Genomic DNA, 27605 nt, shown 5'->3' on the forward strand with positions numbered 1-27605 from the left:
CAAATGCAATAACCTCAGTTTATTGGCAGAAAAGTAGTTATGGAGAATTGAAAAGTATTTGGCTATGATTGAGTAATGGCAGCGGTGTAACAGGCAAAACATAAGAACATACAACGAACAAAAGCAAATTATATCACTTAAAATGATACAACTCAAAGAACCATTTAACCCTGCGTTGCACATTCTCTGAAACGAGGCCAGTGTTTGGCAACTTGACTGCCAACAGTATAGCACCGTTCAGTTTTTCAAAATATTAGTTTAACCAAATATAGATTAATTCTACCTTCAACTCTGAAACAATGGTTACATACAAATGAACAGGTTTGTTGCTGTAGAAATACTTCGGAATTTATATCAATAAAACATGAAGGTATTACAAAAACACGATAACATTCCTTAAAAATGTTGGTTAAAACACGAATTGAAAACACATATACAGTAAAGAGGGTAGCAGCTTTTCGACATAACAATTTTGTTGCGCACACCGGTGGCTTGTTGGCTGTAGCCAACTCATAGTATTCAATTCTACAAAATCTTGTGAATTGCAAAAAGGATTTTCAAGCTTTTGCAACACATTCTTCAACAAAACTCAACATCTGCAGACGTGAAATCAGTGAGAAAAGGTACTGTTTGGTTTCGCAACAAATACCATCATATTGCCCGTATTTGTCTGTTCGGAATTATGAGGCAATAGTATACCAGAACATGTTCCTTTTTATCGGCGTAATTGGATTGTCAATCCTTCAGCAGAAGAACTCAAGAGAACGTCAAAAACAAAACCAGGCAACTTTTACAGACATTTCAAGAGGCCAACTTTAAAAGGTGTTGTCAACATCGCCACATTAAAACGCTATCTTACCGGATTTACGCCAGTTATTCCAACGTTTTGCGTAAAGAACAATATACAGTATTTACAGGTGAAGTATATACAAAGAAATTAAATGATAAGATTTTGTTAGACATACCGGTAGTGAAAACCAGTCGATACTTATTTACATTTGAAACAAAATCAATGCCTCAAATCGAGCCAAAACAAGTAGCCCTTTAACGAGCTTGGCATAAATTTACAATAGGCCTTCTGTCGGATGAGCTTGTTTTCAAAACTAAAGTCAGCATGAAACGTTTAAAGCTAGTTTAGTTCAGTTCGCAGGCTCTTAAGAACAACTGGTCCATGTGAAGGAAATACAGGCTGATGAGCCGAGAAAAGCGTTCATTGACAATTATCGTTTCACACAAAAGTGACAAAGCCTCGATCTATGAAAAGGATAAAGCCACGGGTGATAAGTAAGTTCATAAAAAATTCAAGACTTTTTGAAAAGAGTTTATCGTAATCACGATCTTCTCGCAGTGAACGCTGGTGTGAAGACCAAAAAAAAAACAAAAAAACGTGCACGGTGCATTTTTCATGAGATCCTACGTTCTTTGCCCTCAGGCGCACGGATCTTCAAAGGACGTGCGCGGATTTACATCTTAAAAATATTCGATCCGTCAAGTTTCTTTTACCATTTCTTGAATAGATAAAAACACAGAAAAATTAGTGGTCATCTGGTGCAGCGGTGAGGCAATAAGCGATTGAAGGGAGATTGTTCTCTTGCTTGGTAACATGTTAATTATTAAATGATGCATTGTGCCCAAAACTGGCCTGCAGAACGCCAGGAAGCTTAGATTTAATTATAATAATAAAGAGAGGATTAACCAAAGGTTGCTTCCGAAGCAAAGGGCACATTGCAGAAGCTTGGTATTATTACACGATGACGTAATAAAGAATTCGAGAAAGCTTTATTTTGTTTGTAAAAAATACACCATTGGTTTTCAAATCACGTGTCAAAGTAAACACAATGCAATAAAAACTTGCAACAAAACCTTGCCTTGCAACAAAAAAGCAACAGATAACATTGTCCACGATTGTAAGGAAGTGTTTCTGGCTTGGGGTTTAAAACCGGCACCTGTGCTCTATGGCGTAGACGTTATTTTCAACACAGGCTGTACATTGTACAATGTACAGTCAATACAGCAATACAAGTCGCGTTACGAGGTTAAAACACGTTTAAGCAACCTAAAAACTCACAAAAAGACCTCACAATCAACAGTATCATTTTGCTATCTTTCAGACTTGTTGACTGGTATAAAACGAAAAACAGCATACACCCGGAGTGTTGGCTGAATCTCATAGGGTGAGCAAACCAATCATGCGGTGTGTGCGACATATTTGCAAGGCAGGCACTGTTTCATGCTAAAAAATCGTCAGAACTCGTCAGACTTCCGCCACCATGTAAAACATTATTCAAAATCAGAAGACCTAGCGAGTAAATGCAATAAAAAAGTGAAAAAAAACGGGAACACATGTCATCACTGCGTGTGTTGAGCGCCCAATAGTGTTCGTGTCGTCTCCGGTACAAGACGTGAAGCAAAAATATGCGAGCAAACAAACCACATACGACAACTGCTTTTGCAACAAAAATTAAGGTGTAATTAACTCAAGCAATAAGTTTAGGGCGCTGACTAGTTAGTAAAAGTTGCCACTTTTCTATCGTGTCTATGTTTGACAACGTCGAAACAATGTCTATACAGCGATTTCTAACGGAATGGAGTGGTTTGGTTAAACTGGGTTGAACGTAAAACCTAAAATGTTTCGGACTCAAACATAAAACAAAATTGCTAAAATATTTTTGCTTTAAACCACATGCAAAGAATACACCATCATCATGTTTGGTGACCCTTGTTGGTTATCATCCATAATTAACAAATTCTCATACAATTGTGTCAATCGAGGTTAATTAACAATACAATTTGTAATGACAAGTGATTGGCAACACGGCAACAAGTGATAAGTTGGCATCATGGCATTTGACAATTCGGCAGTGTCATGTACAAAATGTTGTAGTAAAACTCGAAAAATGCTGCAGCAATTCAAATGGCAGTGTTAATAACACCAAAAACATAAGACTGGCAGTCCACCTGGCCACATGCAAAGGCATCGGGTAGATAATCTGGAAGTTTAAGCTGTAGGCTAGTTCGTATGCAGTAAAAAAAGACAATTCAAGTAATTTCTAGCTAGCAATCGTACTTTGCAATGGCATTGGAAGACAAATTTTGTTGATAACGTGGGTGAAAAATTACAATCAAATGTATTGAGCAATAACTTTGTCCATAACTTAAACTACAAACTATGACTTTTAAGGCCATTTTTCGAAACTAATTTGTTTTTTCAGCACATGGCTGCAAAACGGAAATCTTGCTCGAAAGGTTGAAACAAGTTGACGCGACGAGTTCTTCTCGTGATATTTCACCAAAAAACTTCCAGATTACTATAAAGTATTTTGGCAAGGCTAGTTCAATTGATCAAAAAAGCACCAAAAAAAATACAGACGCACCTTCAAAAATTCCTATTCAGCGCTACAAAACAGTTGTAGATCACAATAAGTAATAAACGTTAATACAGGCTAGCATTTTCATTGAGCAAACTGCTAGTTGGAATAAAATCAAAGTAGGCTGTGTTAGTGCAGTCTGTTCACTAAGTCTGAATTAAACGAAGTGAAGCAAACAAGACCAAACAGATCAAACACTACATTTCAGCAAAACTTTAATCAAGTCCTGATAAAGAAGTTTGCATTAGCGGCAGAAAGCTTCAAGCAAGAAGTGTTCAAATATTTTCGCGCTGTCCAGAAGCTGTCTCAGGACTGAAAGCTAACAGATAAGATGAAGGTAAACTGACAAAGCTTCTTATAATAGAAAGACAACTGTTGGCATTTTGTTCTTTCTTGAAGCCACATATGCAAACTACAGACAGCTTTGAAGACTCTCAGTGCGACAATGATGCATTTCAAATGGCAATAACCTTACGTCTACAACTAACAGATAACAATGCATTCTAACCACGGCTTAGATTTTATAACAAAATACAAAGATTTCCAAAAATGTAAAAAGAGTTTATGAAATATCTTGACGGAATCGCACTGCTCCTTCCGGCATGCTTCAAACACAATGCACAACAAGGTGCATGGCATTTCCGCTTGAGTCTTGTCGATGCCCGGACTAAAACACCATGTCGACGTCTGTTGGCGTGTTATGCGATTGTCGACACTCGCTTGAAACTGCCGCTGAATGCGATTGCGCATCAGCGGTCATTTGTTCCCCCTGAATTCCTTCCCTCCCACAGTTTTGCATTTCGCCCCCGTCTTCGGCGTATTTGCTCGGCTGTGACGTAGTTTGGTGATAACTTGATCTGAGCGCGGCTTCGACTTGCTCCAAGCATGCATGAAGGATATCCTGAAACATATTAAAACATGTTGGTTCGATGTAAAGCTTGGCGTTGAATCGATTTGTTTGAGCAGTTTTGCTTCATACTTGTGTGACCGTTTCCTTCAGGCTATTCAGTCAAGAGGAAAGCAGATAACCACATTCATAAACAGTTTTCAAGACTGAAGCACACGAATTTGTTTGAACTTGAGCCATTAGACATCTTCACTGTCTTACGTCTCGCTTCATGAAAGAATTGAATGCAGGTTATCTACTTTTCAGTTAAGAGTTTTATCAGAAACAATGACATGATTAAGAAACATACCAAGTCAACGTACAAAGCTAATTTTCTGCAAGTTCATTCATTGAAATACAGCGAACTATTCATACGAACGCGTTTCAACCTCAACGTAAAATAGGAAATACAGCGAAGGCGATGCTGCTATTTTAGTGGGAGGGGGGATGATACAAGAGTATTAACAGTAGTCCTCGCTTATTAAGCCTTTTTCGGGACCGGACGATTTTGGTCTTATTAAGCGGAGGACGATTCTCTGTCACTCCAATACATTAAGTAATTCCGGACCGGGCCAAATTGGGCTTAAAAAGCGGGTGGGCCTATTAACCCTGGGGGCCTGGGCTTAATAAGCGGGGACTACTGTACTATCATTTTGAAGTCTTGATGCGAAATATGACACTGTTTTTACGTATATGCTTCACAATGCCCGGTGAGTATAACAAGGCAATACAAATTAAATTTTTCGATGGCTATCAGTGTTCTTGCTCGACATTCAACACGCTTGATCTTAAGAAAACCTGATATCACAAATATGCGCTTGGATATAATACGCCATGAAAAGCATACGTCTGTAAACAACTGGGCAATTTTCCTTCGTTAAGGTTTGACAAAAATTCAAACATGGCTTCTTTCAAAAACTTTAATCCATAAAAAAAACTTACTAAGGATTATTACAGGCACTTAAAATATTTATTGCTTTGATGTGATTTATTAGAATCAAGCCAACGTTTACTGTATGCAAAACAAACCAATGTACAATTACCAAAAAGGCTATAAAGCATCATGAAAGAAAGGTCCTCTCACATAGATTCGACGTATGCAAACGTGGAATCACAGTAGAACTATCAGATTCTCGTTGTTGGAAATATAATCGTCAAAAATTAACCAACTCAAACATCAAAAAACTTAACTCAGCATTTTTGAGATGCATGATTGATATGCCCTGATGTGCCTTTTTTTGTTTTAATCACCTTCTGCAAGTCGACTTTAAAACATTATACTACCTGAAAACAATGCGGTCAACTTGTGAAAGGCCCCGTAAATCATCTAGATATGGCCCCTTGCTACACGAAAAAGAACCATTTTGTTGTTTTTGGTTGGCGTAACACCAAGGAAAGACTCACAAAATTATTTATAAGAATACAACAGATGACATTCGACCTCCACATACGTCACTAACAATTGAGCAAACAATGTGAATAAAAGTGATAAAAATACACTTTGGTCTGGCTGGAACTTTGGCACAAAAGATGTTACATCAATACGCTGGGTTTTCTACCCGCTTCAGACCGGGAAACTCGGAAATAATTGCATGGCTATTGCAGGCAAATGAATTCTTATCAATTGACAACCAGAGGCAAATATAAGCATCCAAGTTGAAGTTCCGACAACAGCAGCGAGAAACATGTGCTCATTTGATCACGTGACTTTTTCGTAATGAGCCATATCGAAAAAACCTGCGTAGGTCGAAAGCAGCCAATTCTGAAAGAAAATTTGAGGAATATTATGCAAGGAAAGTTCTCCATTCCACAACCGCGTTGCTTTGACACGTAGAAAAGTAGTAAACACGAAGCTCTTCCACTTGTGACGAATTGAAATTACGCAGTGGACCATAACAGAAAAAACAACGTATTGAAATTCATCCAACTACCTAATTCGGCATAGATCCACTTGGGACAAAAACAATAAGTAAAAACATTCAAAAAAATGAAGAAATATATTTCACTAGGAGACGAGAGAAAACGACAGTTTTTTTCATCTGATGAAACAGTCGGACAAAGAAATGTCCACTCTCGTAAACAACATGAAAGTTTGTGAGAATGAATGCTTAGACCCCGACCGTTTCGCTGATTGGTCACTGCTTCCCATCTCTGTTCTCAATCTTCAAGTCTTTATATCCATTTACCGTTAAACTTAGTTAGAACAAGGCAAAAAACAAATTGCCGAGATACGCGTCATAGCTCAACTATGAGTCCATCTATGAGTAAGCTGCGCAGCTATGACCCGATTTGATATTTTAAAGGTGGGGAACAAAGAGGCCTTTCCTTGCTTTCATGCGTCAGCTTTCAGTTACTTATAAACGACATTTCTTTAAAATGTGCAAGTTGCGCTCCCCCACATGATGGCATTTTCACAGCTCGTGTTTCACCTTCCACGGTTAACTATAGGTCAATAAGCAGACTACAATCAGTCTACCTATTTGTGTGACTGTGTGTGGAGCTGCTTAATGTGGAAATATCACCTACAAAGTGATAGGCTAACTCAAAAAACTAATGTGTGCAGCATTGTTGATTTTAATATGAAATAGAGCCCTGTGCCGTACATAACTGAAAAAAGCCGCGTTTTGCAACGGCGTTGTCAGTCGCTTCTAGGCGCGAAAAGCAAACAGGCAGATAGGCCTTGGCGCGAAACTATATCCTTCCGCTAAACCACTTTCTCATGTTTCAGATCACTGCCCCAGTCTGTAAAACGTTAAATCAATACTAAAAAGACGGATTTTGCTGGCTGTGATACTCTGGAGAGAACCAAATCGACGAAGAAGCAACATACTCATACATCAGTGAAGCAAGACAATAGAGACCTTCAACCCGGTCGAATTCACAACTACGTAGGCTACAAACCTTCGCACTGACGTACTGAAACGTCAGGTTAAACAAAAAAGTACTAGAATGCTGTTTGCGTGGGTGAAAAAATGCCAAATAATATTTTGCTTGTTTTATGTTGCACCGCACAAACATACTTTGTTCTGACTTGACAGAATGTCACACGCATCAAAATTCAGCGGGTTTCCTCCCAAAAAAGAGTATGCCAAACGCAACAAAATCCATAACGTGCTAACGCAAAACATTTTCTCGTAACAAAAATTGAAACGTTAAATACCAGCGAACCTATGAATGTAGGATTTAACCATGACAAAATAATAAAATGCTAAGTTATTTTGTTAAATGCTGATCACCAGTCAAAAGCTAGATCCGAGTGCTAAATGCAAAAACACGAATCTGGCAACAAAAAAACAGCTAAATTTGTAACGTGGCAAAGCGACACAAGAATTAGAAAACCCCTCCATCAATAGCCCTGTCACGAACGCCACTATTCAAAACTCGAAAAAGATATAACAGAAGGTGCGCAATTGCATATTGCACAGAACAAAACATTAATTTGTGTTGCCATCAAGTTTACAGTGTTTTTAAAAACTTCACGTAATTTCAAAATTGTGACTTCAAAAACAAAAAATATCGAGAAAGTTTTTTTTTGTTAATAAAATAAAAATATAATTCTGCAATATAGATTAGACTGAATTTGAATTTTTTAAACGTGATTAACTGCAGACTGTACCACTACTAAAGCACAGGCATATGATAATCGAGTTGTTTATGGGTATGATAAAAGATCCATTCGGTATGCATATAACAAGTAGTTTAGGATTCTTTTGTTATTTCATAGAATAGACTCAAAATAATGATGGCTTCTGTAACAAAAAGACAAAACAATGTTTTTGCCCCCACGAAATAAAATGAGACCGTTTTCGGAACAACCGTAGATGTATAATTTTCACTAGGGCTATTACGTTACAGCATTGAATGAAGCAATTAGTGAAAGGATAAAAGAGATTCCACAAACTATATTATATGAAATACAGTTTCGAGCGGTAGGTGAGGTATATAAAACATAAATTACAAGCTTTCTTGCGGGGTAAGCTAATATAAGCTCATAAAGTCCGGAATTTTAATAACAGCAGGAAAGAGCGTTTGAACAGCGCTCTTGAAACGAACATAGCTGAAAAAACTAAGGATAACAACACAAAAGAACGGAATGCGCTGGATTAGGCATTTGTTGCTATTTCAAAACGGGAAAATCTTTAAACTACAACGTTACCGTAAGAGAATCGTGGTTGAAAAATTTGCTGCCATGCCAAAGTAAGCAACATTTTCAACTTTGAAGCATAAATTACGAATCGCATGCCGAATGCATATCAGGTTGCGACAAATCGATGTCTGCGTAAACGAAATTAACCTCAGAAGCAGTTCGACTCATTGCCGCAAAACGTAAGGTTGAATTCCACAGGCTAACATAACAACCAAGTCAAGAGCACCCAAGATGGAGTGCCAACTTCAGCACACGACCAAATACCCTCTAATCGAACCCAGACAAATGTTTTTGAGCCGGGAAAATGCGATGCACTCAATCAGCCCCTGAAGGTAAAAAGAGTGAAAACATTTTGCTGAATTTCAGGAAAGAATTTGACGCCCTTTTTACATTGATACGATGCTGCGTGGTGGTGGAGTGATGCAAGGAGAAGGAATTTTTCCCTCCTGCCCTGGACAACACTCCAACAAGTCACGTACTCTAGACAAGTGCTTCCTCTTCAAGCACACGTTCAAAGAAGGAAGTTTGTTTGGGACAACCACTCCACATGCCTCAGCTATACAGTAAGTAGCCGCAAAATGCCTGTGGTAACAAACAAATGAGCCCTAATCATCAACACGACGTAATGGATGTGATGATGAGTGGTATGAGATAAAAATCGAGAAATGTTGCAAGCGTGGAGAGTACTGAATTAATGTGATTCTACAGCGCACTTAAAAAGATCAAAGCCTCGGATTAAAAGTTTAATTGCTTATTCATCTCATCCCTGTTCTTATCCCGATGAAATTGCCGTAAAGTGGTTTAGTGGTTCATTAATTTGCACTTGCGCGAATTTGAGGACGTTGTCGATTTAGGAGCATTCATAAAGTCAGATTTTTGAAACATTGGAAAACAGATTCATCACGGCACGTCATTGTCCATTTAATTCAGATATGTGAAAAAGAAATCAATACAAACAGTCCATCTGACAAAACCTAGATTCCCTTCCGACTCGGCAAATGTCATGGGACAGCAGTAGAATGCTGAAAGGAAAAATCGACGTTGAGTGAAAAATTGCCAACGGACCACCCTTTCAGGCTTAATCTCTTAAAAACAATCAACGTCCGACTTTCTCGTAGAGTTACCACCATATTTATGTGGATAACGCGTGCTTTGCCTACCACAGAGTGGAAAAAAGTGAAAGCCGACTGGCTAAAAAATAAGATTTTATAACGCACGAACTTCGTGTCGATGAGCCGCACAAATGACATTTTCGGCTAAGATAAACACAGGTAACCGCTAAATTATGCTGTCTTCGTATGAGCGTCAACTTGGCCGAGTAACAGTCCCCAACCAGTCATCGATCGGATCTACGTCATTTTTTTTGAGCTATGCCGCTTTATTCATTTAATCCCGAAGCATCGTCATTCAAGCCATGTAGCAGTTCCAGGCGGCCACTTTGAAATGCCGACAAGCGATGCGACATAGGATATATTCCCTTATACTTCGTATGAAAAAGAAGTTGAAAGTGAGACATTTCTTTTGCTCCAGGCAAACCGCCCGGGTTGATATTTTTGCATCGGCGGCAATCGGATGTGCGTCATCGCTATAATAAGTAATATTCCAGCCAGGAAAATCCGTCTTTTTTACATTGATTCAACGTCTGCAGACGTTGAATCAATGTAAAAATGACGGATTTTGCTCTTGCTCGGCGTGTTCGGGTTTGAGGTTGAATTAGGTTAACTTGTCAAAATTGCTCTGTTTTGTCAGGGACAGCCGCCCCATTACGTGTTTATGCAGCAAAAGTCGTCCAGGCTGTGAGAAACAGTCATACTTCTTATCTAATATCATGCTTCTTCCAGAGGCCAGAAAAATCAGTAGAAGACAACATGCAGAAATTAGAAAAATTGTGTTATGTAATTAAAACAAGCATAGAAAGATAAGAGAAAGGACGGATAAGTCAACACATTTGTTCAAAGAAGATATTGAAAAAACACCTTCGCAGCCAGTGGTACGTACAAGAAGAACAAGAACTACCATTTCCCACGAGAAAACAAATTTTCTTGCAATAACGGTTAGTCGAGCAACGCATTCTCGAAATATCTTGCATCTCCGAATGCTTAATGCGATATGCCCAACACAAAAGCTAAGAGTGCTAGACAGTTTCGCCAAGTGAACTGTTGCATTTGGACTTTAGAATTACTTTTGAAACAGGTGGAAGAAACACCAGTGGGTTGACAAACACAAAAGAATTAAAAATGAAACATAAAAGAGTTAACCAACAGACTATACCTTTACCGATTGCAAACAAAATCTAAGGAAAAAATACAGTAAATAGGTATGCAGTAGTTGCAGTTACTTTAGTCGTTCACTCAGTTTAAAAGATTCAAATGTCAACCACGAAATATATGACGGAAAATGACGCCCGTCCACATCTCATCTTCCACTCAACAAGCTTTTTCTAGGGTGACGTAAGAGGATTAGAACGCTAAAATAAGCGCATAGGCGAGGTAAGTAAGTGGGGTGCAAAATGTCTCTGTTAAAAACAAATGAAAAGTTCATTTTGAAAAGCTAGCACTGCTTTCGAGTGGATACAAAACATCTTCATGAATCAGGCAAACGTTGTTGATACATCGGAGCTTGAGAAATAGCTAAGACAACTTTCAAGAATTCTTCGCCCTTGTTTAGATCTTGTGTGGCTCGTATTACAAAAACATATTTTTCCCATCAACGTTAAATTCACTGACTTTAATAATGATCGAACGCTGTGAGTCGCTGAAATATGTTGACCGTTGTTTTATTTTGTGCCGAATTCCAAATAACGAAGAATGCATTAACAGACTGTGGTTGGCGAAGCGAGCGCTTTGTACAACGGCGATACTGCCGCACATTCCTTCTTAAAAGCCTCAGCAAGCAGCCAATAAACTTCCAAAAATAAAACAGTTCCGAAAAAGGATTGTTGCGAGGAGTCCAACTCATAAAAAACAAAAAGTTATTAAAAATGAAAAGGTTTTATCAGAAACTAAGTTATCAACGCCTTGCTACTGTTTCAACGGGCATCATTGGCAATTGTCTTTTTACATATTGCAAAGACTGTCTGTAGACTGCACGGAACCACACGGATAAGATGCCATACAATGTATTTTCCTATGTAATTAAAGGTTAGTCGCAGATTGCAGCTCTAAGTCAGCGGAATTTATTAATGAAATCAGTCATGATTTGAAGTGATTAGATACAAGGTCAGCGAAATACAAATTCTCTTTGGCAAACACAAGATAAGATCTTCGAGAATCAAATATGCCTTTCATGTTATATCAACGAAAACAGTAGATTTTTTAACGCAGTGAAAAGCTAAAAAAAAGTATCAAAACAAGTATAAGACGACGATGGATATAGCTATCTTGCAATAATAAAGAAACTTGTAATTGACCTGATGTTAAAATTGCTAAGGTTAAAGTTAAACGTATATGTGATACAACTCTATTACTTCTACAGGGCGCTAGCTCAAGTTCGTGAAATGTTGCTTAATTTTACATCGCGGAAGTTTTTTGCACGTTTTCGAGCGTGATATTATTATGCATAAACTATGATTCAAACATGGTATTATAATTGACTTAATAGTTTGTGGTTAATTCTGACGCCTTCAACAAAACTTTCACACTTGTTTGTTAACACCATCCTAGTTCTAAAATACCATGAATCCTTTATTTTCTAGTCTTGTGGATAATGATGAACCAGTTAAAAACACTCACAGAATACAGCATGTCACTGCAAGCTGTCGTATTCGCCATCGAACGCATGGAACACTCTTCAAACCCTAGTCAGGGGTCAACTTAGGTCACATACGTCACTCTACAAGTGAACTGCAAGGTGGGCTTCACTTTTTGGATAGAAATAGTCGTATCCTGATCTTCGGCTTTAAAAGACGGAAAATTGATCCCTATCTGTTAGATACAAGAAAGCAAGCTTTTTTTCACTCACTGCCATCCAAAGTATACTCGTCGTCGTCGTATCAGCCTCTGAGGCAGAGGTTCTTTCCTTTTACCACCTCAGATACACGATGTTCCCGGATTACACTGGAAGGCTTCTAGAGAGCAAGTTCCAGTCTTTGGTTTCATCATCCAGACAACACACATTGCGTTGGAAACACAGCCACTTTTCGATCCTAATCATCAAAGACCATGGACGCGAAAGACAAGAGTTGCCAGTCCAGCTTCCACGATATCGGCGTCACACCTGAAGAGAACTTGACGCAGATTTCATGCTTCCAGCTTTCATACGAGCCTAACCTCCCTGTTTCTTTTAAACTAAACATTCTTTGCCAGCTCAAGTATCGAGGGGACGATCTTAACATTGTATTATCAAAAACAGGTGGTGTAGATGAAAACATGTTGAGAATTATTTTTATAACAACAGTGCCCCAAGTGCATGAGACGTCTTCCATTGAAATCGTTTTACCTGTGAAATTTGTTTCGTTGAAGATTACCGTATCAAAAAATCACCCAAAAAAAAACCCACTCAGCATACGCTCTCGTCGGCTCCGTCTATTTTGGAAACCACCGGCATAGGGAAACGGAAGGAAACAAATTAACAGCAATCAAACATGATTTAGCTCAAAATTCGTGACATAAAATGCAATATCACAACTTTTAAGAAAGAGGCATGGACACCAACAAACTTGCACAAAAGTAGCATTACGTTTTGGTCATTTTGAACTGCAGACGACTTGTCGCAATTATCACATGGCTTTCTGTGCTTTGTAAAACACTAAGACAACCAAAAAAAATTGATGTCGCATTGAAATAGAGCTGGTGAGTGATTAAATCAACAGAAAAAGCCATTAACTGGAGCAGTAAAACATAAAAGACCGACGGTTGTTAGCTACGAATGCCTGGAGCTGCTGAATAACAGATTCATTTTATCGGTAGCGGATGTTTGTCAAGGCCCGGTATGCGTAAATATTTGTCAACAACTTGTCCTGTGCGTGTCTGCAGAATGATAAAACTAAATAAAAGTAGGGGAATTTGGGCGTAACAAACGAGCTTTCAACTTTGTTCCGACGACCCAGCAGCCAATTTGCTTGAATAATTTCCAAGAATTGTGAAAACTGAACTTCATCTTCACACAATACCTCAATACGCCCACCCACTCGCTTAGGTCACGTGACTTATCGCTGCACGTGGCCTTTGGAAAAAGTGAAAAAAACGAAAAATGTGGTCCAATAGAATGAAGGGTTTTGTCAAGTATTTTTCCTTTGTGTCGATTTTTACGGCTGCTGCAGTACAAAAAAGATCATGGCTTGACTTAAAAAATAACTCTGCCAGACTTCAACTAGCCACGTTCTCCAAAAGGAAACTAGGAAACTTTTTATTCACGAATTTCAAAAAAAAAAATTTTTTTCCATCAAAATTTTGACATCATTAAGTGCTTTCGGGAATGAATTTTCTGCAGGCTTTCATTTGACGCAGTGATATTTCCAAAACTGCACATACTGGCTTTGGGGATGACAGTGCTGTCTTTGTTGACCCCAAAAAAAGTTTTAAAGCTATTCGAACCTGTCTGATCACAGAATTTGTTTTGATGTAATTGACAACGCGACAAAGGTCAGCGATATATTTCATCGCTCATTCCGCTTTTTTATATGTACATATTAGCAGTTTACAAAGTGGGTGGAAAACTAAGTGCAATACAATGCGGGCGTTTGCTCGGTTACTCAAGTTTTGTTCAAACACAGGAGACTGGCAAACAATAATCGGCCATCTTATGAGCGTAATCCATTAAAAGTACAATTTGATTCGTTTGATTTCACGGAATGATCATCTTGAGTAATCTTATCTAAATTAAATCACAAAGAACTTCACACATTTAAACCGTTTGATATTTGCTAACATTAGTGCATACTGCATACTACTCAAATGGGAAATATAATTTTCAATTTGCGACGTCTACAGACGTTGAAACGATGCAAAAAGAGGAACGAATGTTGGTCGGGTATGCAACGGACCGGTGAATTTCCAAAAGCATGAAGGCAAGCCATATATTCCAGTCAACAAACTCCATGAACATTGCATTAGTTAAACAACGCTTCAAGACGTTGAAACGTCAAAAAAGAGAGCCATGAAGTCAGTGGGATAGTCACATAAAGTTCGGTATCATCTCCAACGACCCAAACAATGACATGGACCATTATACCCGCATGAAGGCTTCCGATTGAACAATGTGGTTTACGCCAGCAATATAAAACATCCCAGACAGCAAATCAGCCATTTTTTTACATTGATTCAACGTCTGTAGACGTTGTAAAAATCAATGTAAAATAAACGATTGATTTGCTGCCTGGGCAGAGGACGTGCTTCCCCAGACCTAACACATTCTCTATAAAATCTCGAGGTTAAATGATTCAAGACAGTTTCAAAGCGTTGAAAGCGTAACAGAACACTGTTAGATTAAGTTCCAGCAATTAATGGAAAGCGTAATAAGTAACGGGGACAAAATCCATTAACTGATGGGTTTGTATAGAAACAAACAGGGGTAACAAGTCTGTCGTCACGCGTAAACTCTTTCATCTCGACAATGCCGAGTTACCATAGAACAAAAACTTTAGCTTTGCAACTCAAAGAATCAAGTTACAGCATGCAGAGCCTTGGTCTGAGCGAAAATAGCACATTACATCATTCTTGTGTTGAAAGGAAACGATATGAGCGTAGAAAAAGATATGTTGTCAGTACTAACCGAATCGACGCCCGTGATTTCTTGCAGTTGTCCGAGTAAGCGTTGACGAGAAGGGCCGACAATTCCAAAAACAGCAGCACCCACACAACTTGCCGCTATCATGGAGGGGGTATAAACAGAGAACTTGTGATCTGAAAAACCACAAGAATGACAGGTGAGGTTTGAAGTTATTCATAGATAAAACTAAATTTTCAAAATTTTTCACGATCGATTTTAGGGTACAAAATGTCAAAATACTCTGAGAACAGATGGACAGCCAACAAGAAAGCAAATGGGGTCAGATATTATTCGAGCTACACACGAACCAAAACTAAACATTGTTTAACTTATCACGGTATTGGATCTATGCTACTTGGTATTCAGTTCCCAAGATATGACACGAATTTTGTGGAAAGATCAACATACTGGTGACAAAAAAAAACAATAAAATTACGGATTGTGAGTGTTAGAAATAATCATAAAATGTTAGATAAGAGATGCCGACAACATTTAATCAAACGTTTTTGCATGAAACGTCGTATTTCGGTCGAACTAATATCATACAGTCATTCGGTCTGTCAACACAAAGATAAATTATTACCAAAAAAAGCAGTCGACAATTTCACAATGCCGAATTTCGCTTTGATCACATTGATACGAAAGTACAAATTATTCAGTCATCCATTTTGCAAATGAAATTTCTGAAGCCATGTCAAGTTGATATAAGATCCTCGGACTCCAAAAGCTCATCCAAAGAGATCATCATACATCACAAACTTTTGTGAAAAACAAAATCGGAGTTTGCAAGGTTGATGAATCAAGGTTGATAGACCACCAAATATTTTTAACCCGAACTGGTTGTAGACATGTTAAATGCCTTCAAGTTATAGTTAGATGAAAAGCCCTCTTTTACACACATAGTCAAGTAACTGTTGACATGTCGGACAGTCTACACAATAACCCATCATCAGATAAATGTTTTCCCACACTAGTTGATTCCAGTAAATTTCATGGCTTCAAGAGCAGGAACGTTGAAACGACATCTTTTTTGCAACAAACTTTAAACATGAAATTCCTTCGATGGTTGACCATCTAAACGCGGCGATAAACTAATGCGATACAATGTTAGAACTGTGGATTTTAAAATCTCAAATTACATTCCAAGCTTCTCAACTCCAGGCATTGGAGAGTAAGTGATTCTCATAGCGGAAACAAGCTTGTCTGCGATCGGTCTGTGCAAACTAAGTGCACACCGCAAGAAAAGTGAAACTGAACATACAATCAACTTCTGCTTTTTTGATTGTTTTCGTGCATTAAGCCAAAAAGCACAGTAGAGATTATATTCTCTTGTCACTTGTGCAACACTTAAAATCTCGCCCGAAATCAATAACCACGTTTGTTAAAGCAAAATGTAACAACACAGCATTTTCATGTTTGCCGCATCACTCGGGACATGCCGGGTCGAAATAAACACCCAGACCATACATTTAAACTGGAGTGTAATCTGATATCACATAACTATCCCAGCCGGCAAATCTTTCATTTTTACAATGATCTAACGTCTGCAAACGTTAAATTATTGTAAAAAATGAATGATTTGCTAGCAAGATTAAGCAACTCTAAACGGATGTTTCACAGAGCTCCATAAAGTGCCGATTTGAGATACACCCGTATAACTATGAGGATTTGAAAACGTTGATTAATTTGATAGAACGACTTCTCAAGCTGCTACAATTTGATAAGATCAGTCACTCAGTGGCCATTCGATGGAGAAAGGTCTGCTGACCTGCAGGCGACTGAGGTCCCTTTTTAATATTATAGAGACAAGCGATAAATATACGGTGCGAAGGTTTTATGAAAGGTGGTCTTTACTTCTGAAGAATCGGCTGGTTTAAGAACTCGTCATTACATGACGCTACAAACACGGTTCTACAAAATTAAACAAGAAAAAACAACTGAAGTGTTGACTGTCGTTTCATATCGCTGAGTCTGGCAACAAAGCGAAAGAAGTTTTCTTGCGAGAACTGATCGCCCTTGTCTCGTCAGTACACTGGGGAATTACATTGAGGTAGCCGTAAACTGCAACCGCAATCATCCGGTTTAATCTTGCTTATCAACTTGAAACAAAAATGCTAGCTCAACGTGTCAGACACGTCAAATTCTTCACCATTTTTACTTTTAATGAATCAATCGAAAATTATCGACTGCGTTTGAAAACAACTCCCATCATTAACACAGGTGGACAATTCTCAAAAAGTTGTCATCCAAAAAAGAAATCAATATAGCACGCTCCATAATTATGTTCTTGCCATCTCCAATCCAAGCCAGCAAATCAGCTTTCCGACGTTGAATTAATGCATGAAAGGATAGACTTGTTGGTTGTTGGTATCGCCGCTAAGATATCTTAGATTGAAGTTAATAAAAATGAAGACAATGACTCTCTGTGCGTTATGTAATTGTTTATTCGCTGCTATGCAACATTTGATCAACTTACAAAGATCACACAGGCAAATCCAGCGCTTCTAGGTAATGCGAACAGTTGCTTCAGAATTACTTAGAAGGACGGATATCCCGTAATGTGAGACCCGTCCAACCGCATTGGAAGCAAGGAGGCAAGTAGAGCAGAGCCAGAAATGACAATACACGCAATTTGAAACTCAAAATATCTCACATCGACTGTTAAACCAATGTAAACCATCCTTAATTGAAATCATACTGGTTTACACCGTACTAGCTTAGTTGCACATAGTGACGACATACCTGTACAACAGAGGTGGATAAACGCATTCGCATGTTTTCTTATTGCAGCTGTACTTTTTTCTTCTAGGTTGAGGTAGTGCAAAAACTGATCCACGAAATCAACAGGAGTGACCGATAACACGTCCCATTTGAGTTGCATAAGTAACATCAGCTCGAAATGCTGTTGAATGTGATAGGTTGAGATAAAATATTGCAAATCATAAATCGTATAGCCTTCCTTAAATTGTTCCTGCAGCCTTTTACATGCAACTTTATGTGTGAAATAGCAACACTAAGAACGCAAACTTTCGCTAAACTATATCGACAATGTGCTTTCAAATTTGCATTTAACCGAATATATCCGATGTGTTTGCACATGATACTGCACACTATATTTAAATTATTAGAGTCTTGGTAAATGCAAAGCCATACGCAGAGCAGGGGTGTAGAACTATGCGATGAAGTATGTTATATTTCAAGTGTTTGTCACACAGTAATTTATTAAACCTGAAATTTAGGCGTACAATCCAATTCACAACCTACAGTTACATCAAAAGCATGGGTGTCGACGCTTGCTACTTTCCATCTTATGCTAAAATGGACTTTCCAACAGGAAGAAGTACATTGAAACGTTTCCTATTCCGTGAACGACTAAGCTGTGTCAAAAATTGTAACAGACCGTGCGGAAAACACGTTTTTACGGTTTCATGCCAATTTGGTAATTGATGCAAATGTTTCTTTTTCACAAACCTCCAGGTGAGCTAACACAAGTTGAACCTTAGGCAAGAAAACTAGTTTGGTTTTCATGAAAGTGGCAGCTGCCATGCAGACTCAAAGGACTATGTCGGATTTCTGGCTTTAGAAGAAATGCACAGCTTAACATTCTTGCAGCAACAGCTCGCATTGTTCTTGCAGCAACAGTGATGCATGAAATCGGATGTATTCCAATTGCAGTGCGAACATATTTGCACAGCTTGCAGAAGATGAAAAAGCATCAACTTAAATAATTATTCTTACATGGAAATACTTTCCGATACCATTTTGTTTTTGTACCGACGTACATCTGCATCGGAAAATTGTACAACTTTTACGTGTGTAATAAAAAAATGATGTAAAAAATGTTGAAATAAAACCCATGCTGAATGACAAAATTCATTGCGAAGAGCAGCACTGGAAGGAAAAATAAAATCCGGAAGAAACATAATTAATGATATTAAAAACGACTGTAAAATTGTCGAAGTGAGCTTGCACGTTGTTTGAAATAGGCCTACTGACACTCTATAAAACCGCAAACTTAAATAGGCTATATAATTTAGATAGCGTTTGTACTAAAAGTTTTAATAAGTGAAATTGAGAATCCTTTCACCACAGGCTTTATACTTATTGGAGATGTTAAAACATTAAGAAATTTTATGTAGCCTCCTATGATAAGGGTTGACAAATTTCATGACCAATAACGCCACGTCGACCATATAGCAACAAACGAGCCTTTGAGCGACAAGCACAAAAAGACCGCACCAGAAGAATTTCTTTAAACAACCATTCATGGTATCTTATTTAAGACTATGACATCAACAGTAAAAAGTTGAATGGAATGTGTCTATCTCGACATGACCCCTTTACACGCTGCTGCCTCAGGCAAACTCACTACCTCACAAGTTATATTTTCACCGCTGATAAGTGATAAACGCTGCACCATTTCCATAAGAATGGTGTCTTTCGTTTCGGATAAATGTTCAATGGCAATGAAACAAACCAAGGTAAAACTTTTCAAGAATTTATGTCCAAGAATGCAAAATCTGATAACAAAAAAGACTAAATGCAGTTCTTGTCTAAAAGCTCTCGATCTACAAGTTATCAAAATCAGTAGCTACGTAAGCGAGATGATTTCGTAACACATCGACAGATTTTTGTTTAAGACCAAACTTACCAAAAGTTCATCTGACGCCACAGAATTGTCCGTGTATATCACCAGCTTTTCCGTAGTCAAAGGCAGCGTTTCTTTCACCTGAAAATCGTAAAAGCATATTTGAATGAAAAACTTTTAAAAATGACGCTAAGACTTGAGCAGACAACAAAGCATTATTTTGAATCTCAGAAAAATAATTTAAAATAATTGCTTCCAGTTGCGTGCCGTTAGTAACTCAATTTTGGTGTCGTGTTTATTTACCTTAGAAGCGAGCAGCATACAGGCTGATCCCAGTGATTGAAGCTGAGTACGATGAATCTCTGCGACACTCAAGTACCGATCCAAATAATTCATGGAAAGAGGAAACACATCTTCTTCGCAACGCTGCTCTTCACAAACCTGTGCCATCCAATTAATATAAAAAAATTAGCACTTAAAGAGTACATCCAGCTAGCATGCGTTACCATTTTAAGAGTTTGTCGATGAAAAAGAACTAATTTTGTTGGTCGAAAAATTTCAAATTTGTTTTACACAGGCCATAAACGTCTTGGTACGCCATCACGACTGTGTACAATTTATTTTGGTGACAACCACATAGTTTGGTTGGAAAACCACACAGTGAAACAAATTAATCTACTTTACTGTGCAATTATTGCTTCTGAGTAAAAAAAAGACACGAAATGACGAAAGCTTTTCGTATTTCACTCTGCGAGGCAACCAGAAATGTCAAAACAAAAACTTGATAAAGTCATTTCGTGGGTGATTAGTTACCATTTGAACAGTGTGAGATAGTTTGGCTTTTGCTATTGTTAAAGGTTATCACTCAGCAATCAAACTGCCAACTTCAAACGCACAAAAAGCTCCCATTAAAACCGTGGCGGCCTTTCATGATTTCATGACAAGCTGTCTATGGGCAAAGAGCGCATGAAATTTTGTGAATGAAAAGACTCGCTTCCTTCTAGACCCGACGAACTATGCTGCGCAGAAAGACCGGATATTGCTAACCAGTTTCGAAAAAAATCCTCCTTTTTGTATCGTTTCAACGCCGCCAGACGTTGAAAGGATGAAGGGGATTTATTGCTAGCTGGAAAGCTATTTCTGCAAAAGGCCACCAAGAGTGAGCGAATGCGGCAAAAAGCCTGCTGGCAAGATAAAAGAATATTTATGCTAAAAGCTACGTGGATCCAACACTTGAGAAAATGCAGAATTGAAAAGGAACGTACACACAAGATTGTGGTCCGAACTCATGCTTGAAGATTAGACTGATAGACAATTATAATTTTATTAAATACAAAACATGTTCGCTTTCCCGCAGGGATGAAGAGACATTGTACCAATTAGTTATAGACCAATGTAATTTCCTAAAGTCCGATACTGAACTTTGCTCATAGGGAAGGCAGTGTGTCAAAATGGATTATTGCAAAACTCAAATGGCGCAAACAAAATGCAGCAGACAGAGGAATGAATTCAAACATCAGACATTATCAGAAGATAAACGTTGATTTGCGCAAAACGAACCAGCGGTTATGGCTGGAAGTTTGCGTCAAAGGAAGCATAGCCACAAGGATCCTATAGGACAACATTCTTGATATAAACGCCACCTTTTAATTTGATCATTAAGGGTTGTGTGCACCAGATCATCTACCGATGAAATAAATCAGAAAATTAAGCAGTTTAATCCGCGAAACAACTTTTTCCTTATGTACCAACGGAAATGTGCTATGTTACAATCGCCGAGGACTGATTCACACATGAATTTTGCACAAAATAATCTTCTATAGACCAAGCACACGATGAGCTTAATGAGCCGCTTAAAAGATTCGCTGTAGGCGGATCCAACCTTTGGCATCACAGAGGTGCCATTTTCCACCCTGTTTGCTCCTACAAGCAAATGTAATGATATGCCAACCAACAAATCAGACCTTTTTTCAAAGTAATCAATCCACAAAAGGCTTAACTTGGTGGTTGGATAAGTACCTGCATCATCCAAGTTGCGACCATCCTTCTCATATAAGGTTGGACATCACGTTGAACGCAATCGAAGTATGTGGTTGAAACAAGGTATCTTTCTTCGAGTTCCAAGAGGTTACGTAAGACTCTTGGATCGAACATTGATGGGTCATGTCGAGCGCGAAGGATTCGCTCCTCCACGCAACTCTCGGGACAGGCAAGACTCATAATGCCAACGCACACGGTCACGAAATGACAAGTAAAACCTTGATCAGCTTATTCGATAGCGACTTGCTTGGTAATGAGGTGAAAGCTATGAAAAATAGTTCACTTATTGATCTGCTTTAGAGTCCTCTTTGAGTCATCCGGGTTGAGTTACGAACGTCTAAAATTCATTGTTGTGGCCCCACTCGCTGGAAAACGCGCAGGGATTGTTATAAGCCAGAAAGACAGTGTATTACGTCAAAGAGAACAACTTAGCATCATAAAAAAACTTCAGACAAAAGTTGAAGTTCCTATCACGTGATCTATAAATCATACAAAAACCGTCCTGTTTATTTTGTTCAATTTTGGAGACTACCTGTAAAAAAGGGCCACCTATTCCTTAAAGAATATACGCCACGGCCATTGTCCAATAGGAAAGTCTAGCGTAAAAAATGTTGAAAATTTTCTTATTTATCTTATATTTCTGTACTGCTATTGTCTACCGTGATGGTTCAATCATTATTTTTGTCGGATTGTTTTCGTTCTCAAGCAGTGATGAAAAAACAGTAAAAGAACTCCAAAAAGCTATACCCCTCGCGAACAGAACGCTAATAGAACACGTCATCATGTGGTTTGAAATGATACACAATTAACATTTACGCCTTGTGCAGTGTGCACCATACAATTTATACGTTAGAACGATATTGACACGACACTTAATAAGCGATTTAAAAAAAATCAGTAATTCCTTTGAACTGTCTGATTTTGCTTGCAAGCTTCGTAAGAAATCCTTTCCAATGATAAAATCTAACAATCCAGATTCAACGTCTGCAGACAATGAATCAATGCAAAAAGAACAAATTGTGTTGGCTGGGTTTTTTCGCATTCCGCATTGGCTTTTTTCCGCTCCATTGTGTCGATAGCAAGAAACAAAAAGAGAAAAAGGATAGATCCAGCAACACGTGGCTGTAACTGCACTTTTCTCTTCGAACTTCGAAAGGCTGCGAAAGATCAAGACGAAAATTCCACTTCATTAGAACAACATCAACGCAACGTTGGGAAATGCTTAAATTGCAACAATGCCATGACGTAATTCTCTTAGTTCGAAAATATTTCCGAACCAGTGAGGTTTCTTTATTTCTCACTCTCATTATAGCGATGCAAAATAAACATTAAAAAGAAGTATTCCATTGGCGTTTTATTTCACCACCAGTCACCACTGCCAATCCAGCTACTGTAACAATTTTGTTGGATGAGAATATTGAATGAATAAAGGAAATTAAATAAACAAGATATAAATGTAAATATTTTGCGAGTTCCAGAAATGGATTTCAATAGCACATCAAAGAAGTCAGCCTCTGTAAGGAGTGTGGTGGAGCATACCGAAGACATGCCGGAAAACATAAAACTAAAAATCAATGCATTATTACATTTCGTTGTAAATACCAAGCGCGTCCAACATCAAATAAAAATCGTAACACAATTAATTAAAAATTACCTCGCAAAATTTTTTTAAAAAGCTTGTAAAAAGGCGATTTATCTGGATGCAAGAATAAGTCTGTCCAAAATTCTTCTAATCAAATGTATGCAAGAGATGATTTCAAACTGAAAGCTTGGTGACCCACTGTAGTGAAAGTTAGGGAAAGAAGTTTCTCTTTTTATAAAATCAACCTATTATTGAAATGCAATCATTTTATGGCACGGACATCCAGTGCAGACCACACTGCCTCCAGGGTGTCAGGGAATAATGCCTTTAAACTGATGAAAAAGATTAAATGAAAAGTGCTCTGCGTCTACTGTCAACTTGTGCTTACTAATTCACATAAAAAACATATCTTTTGATATTTCTTTGCTCTGACGTGCCGCCTTCACAAATTGGTTGTGTTGTCAACAATTGTTTGTGTGATAAAATAAAGAGCCTCACAAAGCACACATCCACAAAAAACAACATCACAGACAAATCATTTTCCTAACTGGCATATCAGTCCTTGTTTGCATTGCTTCAACGTCTGTAGACGTTAAAATAACGTAAAAAATAACTGATTTGTTGGTTGCGATAGTCATGAATTTCACACAAGCGAAAAAACCGACTACCGTATATTACACAAATAAGCTATTGAATTAAGTGAATACTAGACATTATTTTGATTGTTTTATAAACACACTGCAAAACTATGACATTAGTAACATAATTACCAGAAGTGTAGCCCACTGCTATAAGCCGTACAGCGAATTTTAAAGGCTGCCAAACTATTACTGCAGTCAATCAAAGACTAACTGCAGTATCAAAGACTAACTTAGAAGTTGTCTAATTCAACTAAACTACCAGCACCACTTAAACTGCTTTGCATTTTATCATTATTTTAGTCCTGTTCCAAGTACCCTAACGTTTTTAAAACTAGCCATGGCTAAGTTAAACAGATGTACCGTACTAAAGTCTAAAGAAAGGGTACGCTTACTAGTTCCTACCTCTGTTAACTTACAAATACCCCAATCAAGGACAGCCTGTCCTGAAAATACAATCTTAACACATTTTACTTCGTGCCATCCCTATTACTGAGTACCTTTAAACTAAGTATAAGCTAAGCTGATTTTCAGCAAAAAAATGTTGACTTGTAACCAAATCTCGGAGGAGTTAGATCAGAGAAATTTGGCAAATGCACTCCTCGCCGACTTATTTTTTCTCTGAAAGCTTCATTATTGTTCGTTGAAGCGAAACTCACAGTAGCGTGACACACGCCGACCAGCTGATCGGTTTTGTAGCTTTTTTTTATTATGTCGATTTTGTCAAGGGGGTGAAGAATCTGCAAAACTTGTAATCATTTTATCACGTCGGAATTAGAAACTTATTTTCTCCTTGAATCCTTCATTTCAAGCAAGATTTAACCTTATCTGCAGCCTTTTGACAATTGATTATCACATATCAATTGGCCAAACATCACTTTTCTTTTGAAATGATGAAAATATTTTTTGGAATCATTTCCCTTTCGGAAAAAAAGACAAAAAAATATGGAACGTTTTCAAAAGATTGTGGATTAAATACAGTCAAAACTGACCTACCAAAAAGAAAACTCAATCATCGATTTAGGGTTTTAGCCCCAAGAACCTGTTTGATTAATTACTTTTTTAATCCTTCAACGAAATAAAAATTTAACTTTAGCATCCAAATCTTTTCAATTTTTTATTGGAGATAATCTGATGATGATAAACAAAGGGATCAAAATCAAAAGCCTTTATACGTTCTTCCTGGTAGTTTCGCAAACTTGTAGTTGTAGAGGCTTTTTATGCAGGTCCGGTTACCAAGATTGGTAAAGGAAAGTTTTCAATTATTGAAGTGTTGTGGAATTATTTCATTTACTAGGTGCCGCTGAATGGAGAGCAGTCCTGATATGCGTTGCTCAAGCCCACACCTCGAGAGCCGAACCAGCGCTGCATGATCTTAAGTCGAGCGCATAAACACTGAGCTAAGGGGGCGGACTCAAATAATATGAAAAATTAACTATTGGGCTAAATGTACCCCTTCCATTAAATATGCAACGTTATTTGATTTTCATTAAAAACTTTTTTTTACGAAAAATCTTGGTTGGTTATGTTAATGCTACGTTATGTTTATGGTTAACGGTTAAGTTAGGTTATGTTTATGATCAGTGATGTACGCGCATACAAAAATATTGACGCCGTCAGCGTTAGCGCAAACGTTCGAAAAATCATACGCCGTATGCGTCAACGCAGCTTTTAAAAAAAGTTGGCGGCGTCAGCGTCAGCGCATACACTAGCGTAAAGTAATTTTGTTTGCTAGATGCCAAACATTCATACGGTATAAACCACTCGAAACAAATAAGTTTTATTTTGAATTTCCACAAAGAAACACAAGGATCTGAAAGCGTTCATCTGACATTTTGCTGTGTTTTGGTGCCAATATGTCTTTGCCCATTGAAAACATTCTTTCAACTGCAGCGCTGGAAGGTATTGGCGTGCTGTAGCGAAAAAAAGACATTAAAAAGTATGCGTTGACGCTATGCGCTAAAAAACCGCGAAAACTTTACGGCGTAGCCTCAAGCGCAAACTATCCAAAAAAATGTGGCCGCAAGCGTTAGCGTATACGTACATCTCTGGTTATGCTACGTCAGACTGGTAATGTATTTACGTTGTAAAGATGCTTTCTTGCAAAGTTTGGGTAATGTTTCTAAAGCTTTGAAATATTTAAGTTGGAAACATCGATCACAAGACGTCAGCTTGGTGCGCTGTTTAGGAATTAGGTTTAGCTTTCACTGAACCACCGTCATTCTGGCAGAATAGTTTTTCCGCTTTCCGCCTAAAAAAGTCATCCGTGAATAAGTGCGAGGCATAAAATGCGACCTGACATACCTTCGAAAAACCTTAAATAAAACAAAAACTCGCAACACGTGCCACTTAAATTTTACATGCATCGGATTCAGAATTAAATTACCTTTCCAGGGATGTGCACCAATAGGTGGGCATTTGGAAGGAACTCCCAGCAGAACGCTTCAAAGATGGAGGATATATTTACGATAAACATTAAAACAATACGATGTTTGCATAATGGACACCACTTCAAACATCTTCAAATAGAACTATAATCCGCAACACGTGCCACTTAAATTTTGCATGCATCGGATTCAGTATTAAATTACCTTTCCAGGGATGTGCACCAATAAGTGGGCATTTGGAAGGAACTCCCAGCAGAACGCTTCAAAGATGGAGGATATATTTACGATAAACATTAAAATAATATGATTTTTGCATAATTGACACCTCTTCAAACATCTTGAAATAAAACTTTAATCCGCAACACGTGCCACTTAAATTTTGCATGCATCGGATTTAGTATTGAATTACCTTTCCAGGGATGTGCATCAATAGGTGGGCATTTGGAAGGAACTCCCAGCAGAACGCTCCAAAGATGGAGGATATATTTACGATAAACATTAAAATAATACGATTTTTGCATAATAGACACCACTTCAAACATCTTCGAATAGAACTATAATCCGCAACACGTGCCACTTAAATTTTGCATGCATCGGATTCAGTATTAAATTACCTTTCCAGGGATGTGCATCAATAGGTGGGCATTTAGAAGGAACTCCCAGCAGAACGCTTCAAAGATGGAGGATATATTTACGATAAACATTAAAACAATACGATGTTTGCATAATAGACACCACTTCAAACATCTTCAAATAGAACTATAATCCGCAACACGTGCCACTTAAATTTTGCATGCATCGGATTCAGTATTAAATTACCTTTCCAGGGATGTGCATCAATAGGTGGGCATTTGGAAGGAACTCCCAGCAGAACGCTTCAAAGATGGAGGATATATTTACGATAAACATTAAAATAATATGATTTTTGCATAATTGACACCTCTTCAAACATCTTGAAATAAAACTTTAATCCGCAACACGTGCCACTTAAATTTTGCATGCATCGGATTCAGTATTAAATTACCTTTCCAGGGATGTGCATCAATAGGTGGGCATTTGGAAGGAACTCCCAGCAGAACGCTCCAAAGATGGAGGATATATTTACGATAAACATTAAAATAATACGATTTTTGCATAATAGACACCACTTCAAACATCTTCGAATAGAACTATAATCCGCAACACGTGCCACTTAAATTTTGCATGCATCGGATTTAGTATTAAATTACCTTTCCAGGGATGTGCACCAATAGGTGGGCAT

At 38.0% G+C, this 27605-nt stretch overlaps 1 protein-coding gene across 1 annotated transcript; it reads right to left on the reverse strand.

Annotated features, from left to right (window-relative positions):
• Positions 1-4: 4 nt before the first annotated feature.
• LOC145786121 (G1/S-specific cyclin-D2-like) lies at positions 5-22212 on the reverse strand. The gene is made up of 6 exons (XM_082597772.1): positions 21717-22212; positions 20001-20138; positions 19761-19838; positions 17852-18011; positions 15113-15243; positions 5-4269 (listed from the first exon to the last, which is right to left on the reverse strand). The coding sequence occupies exons 1-6, from the start codon at positions 21915-21917 to the stop codon at positions 4036-4038; spliced, it is 942 nt and encodes a 313-aa protein (XP_082453898.1). The 5' UTR covers positions 21918-22212; the 3' UTR covers positions 5-4035.
• Positions 22213-27605: the final 5393 nt, after the last annotated feature.

This window comes from Aplidium turbinatum, chromosome 17 (assembly GCF_918807975.1).
Source record: "Aplidium turbinatum chromosome 17, kaAplTurb1.1, whole genome shotgun sequence".
Classification (NCBI taxonomy): Eukaryota; Metazoa; Chordata; class Ascidiacea; order Aplousobranchia; family Polyclinidae; genus Aplidium; species Aplidium turbinatum.

Excerpts from the sequence above, each read along its gene's own strand:
- LOC145786121 (XM_082597772.1), bottom strand. The coding sequence starts at position 21,917 with ATGAGTCTTGCCTGTCCCGAGAGTTGCGTGGAGGAGCGAATCCTTCGC. Across the intron at positions 20,139-21,716 it reads TCGCAACTTGGATGATGCAG|GTTTGTGAAGAGCAGCGTTG; the intron begins GTACTTATCCAA and ends TGGATGGCACAG. Across the intron at positions 15,244-17,851 it reads TATCCACCTCTGTTGTACAG|ATCACAAGTTCTCTGTTTAT; the intron begins GTATGTCGTCAC and ends GTGGTTTTTCAG.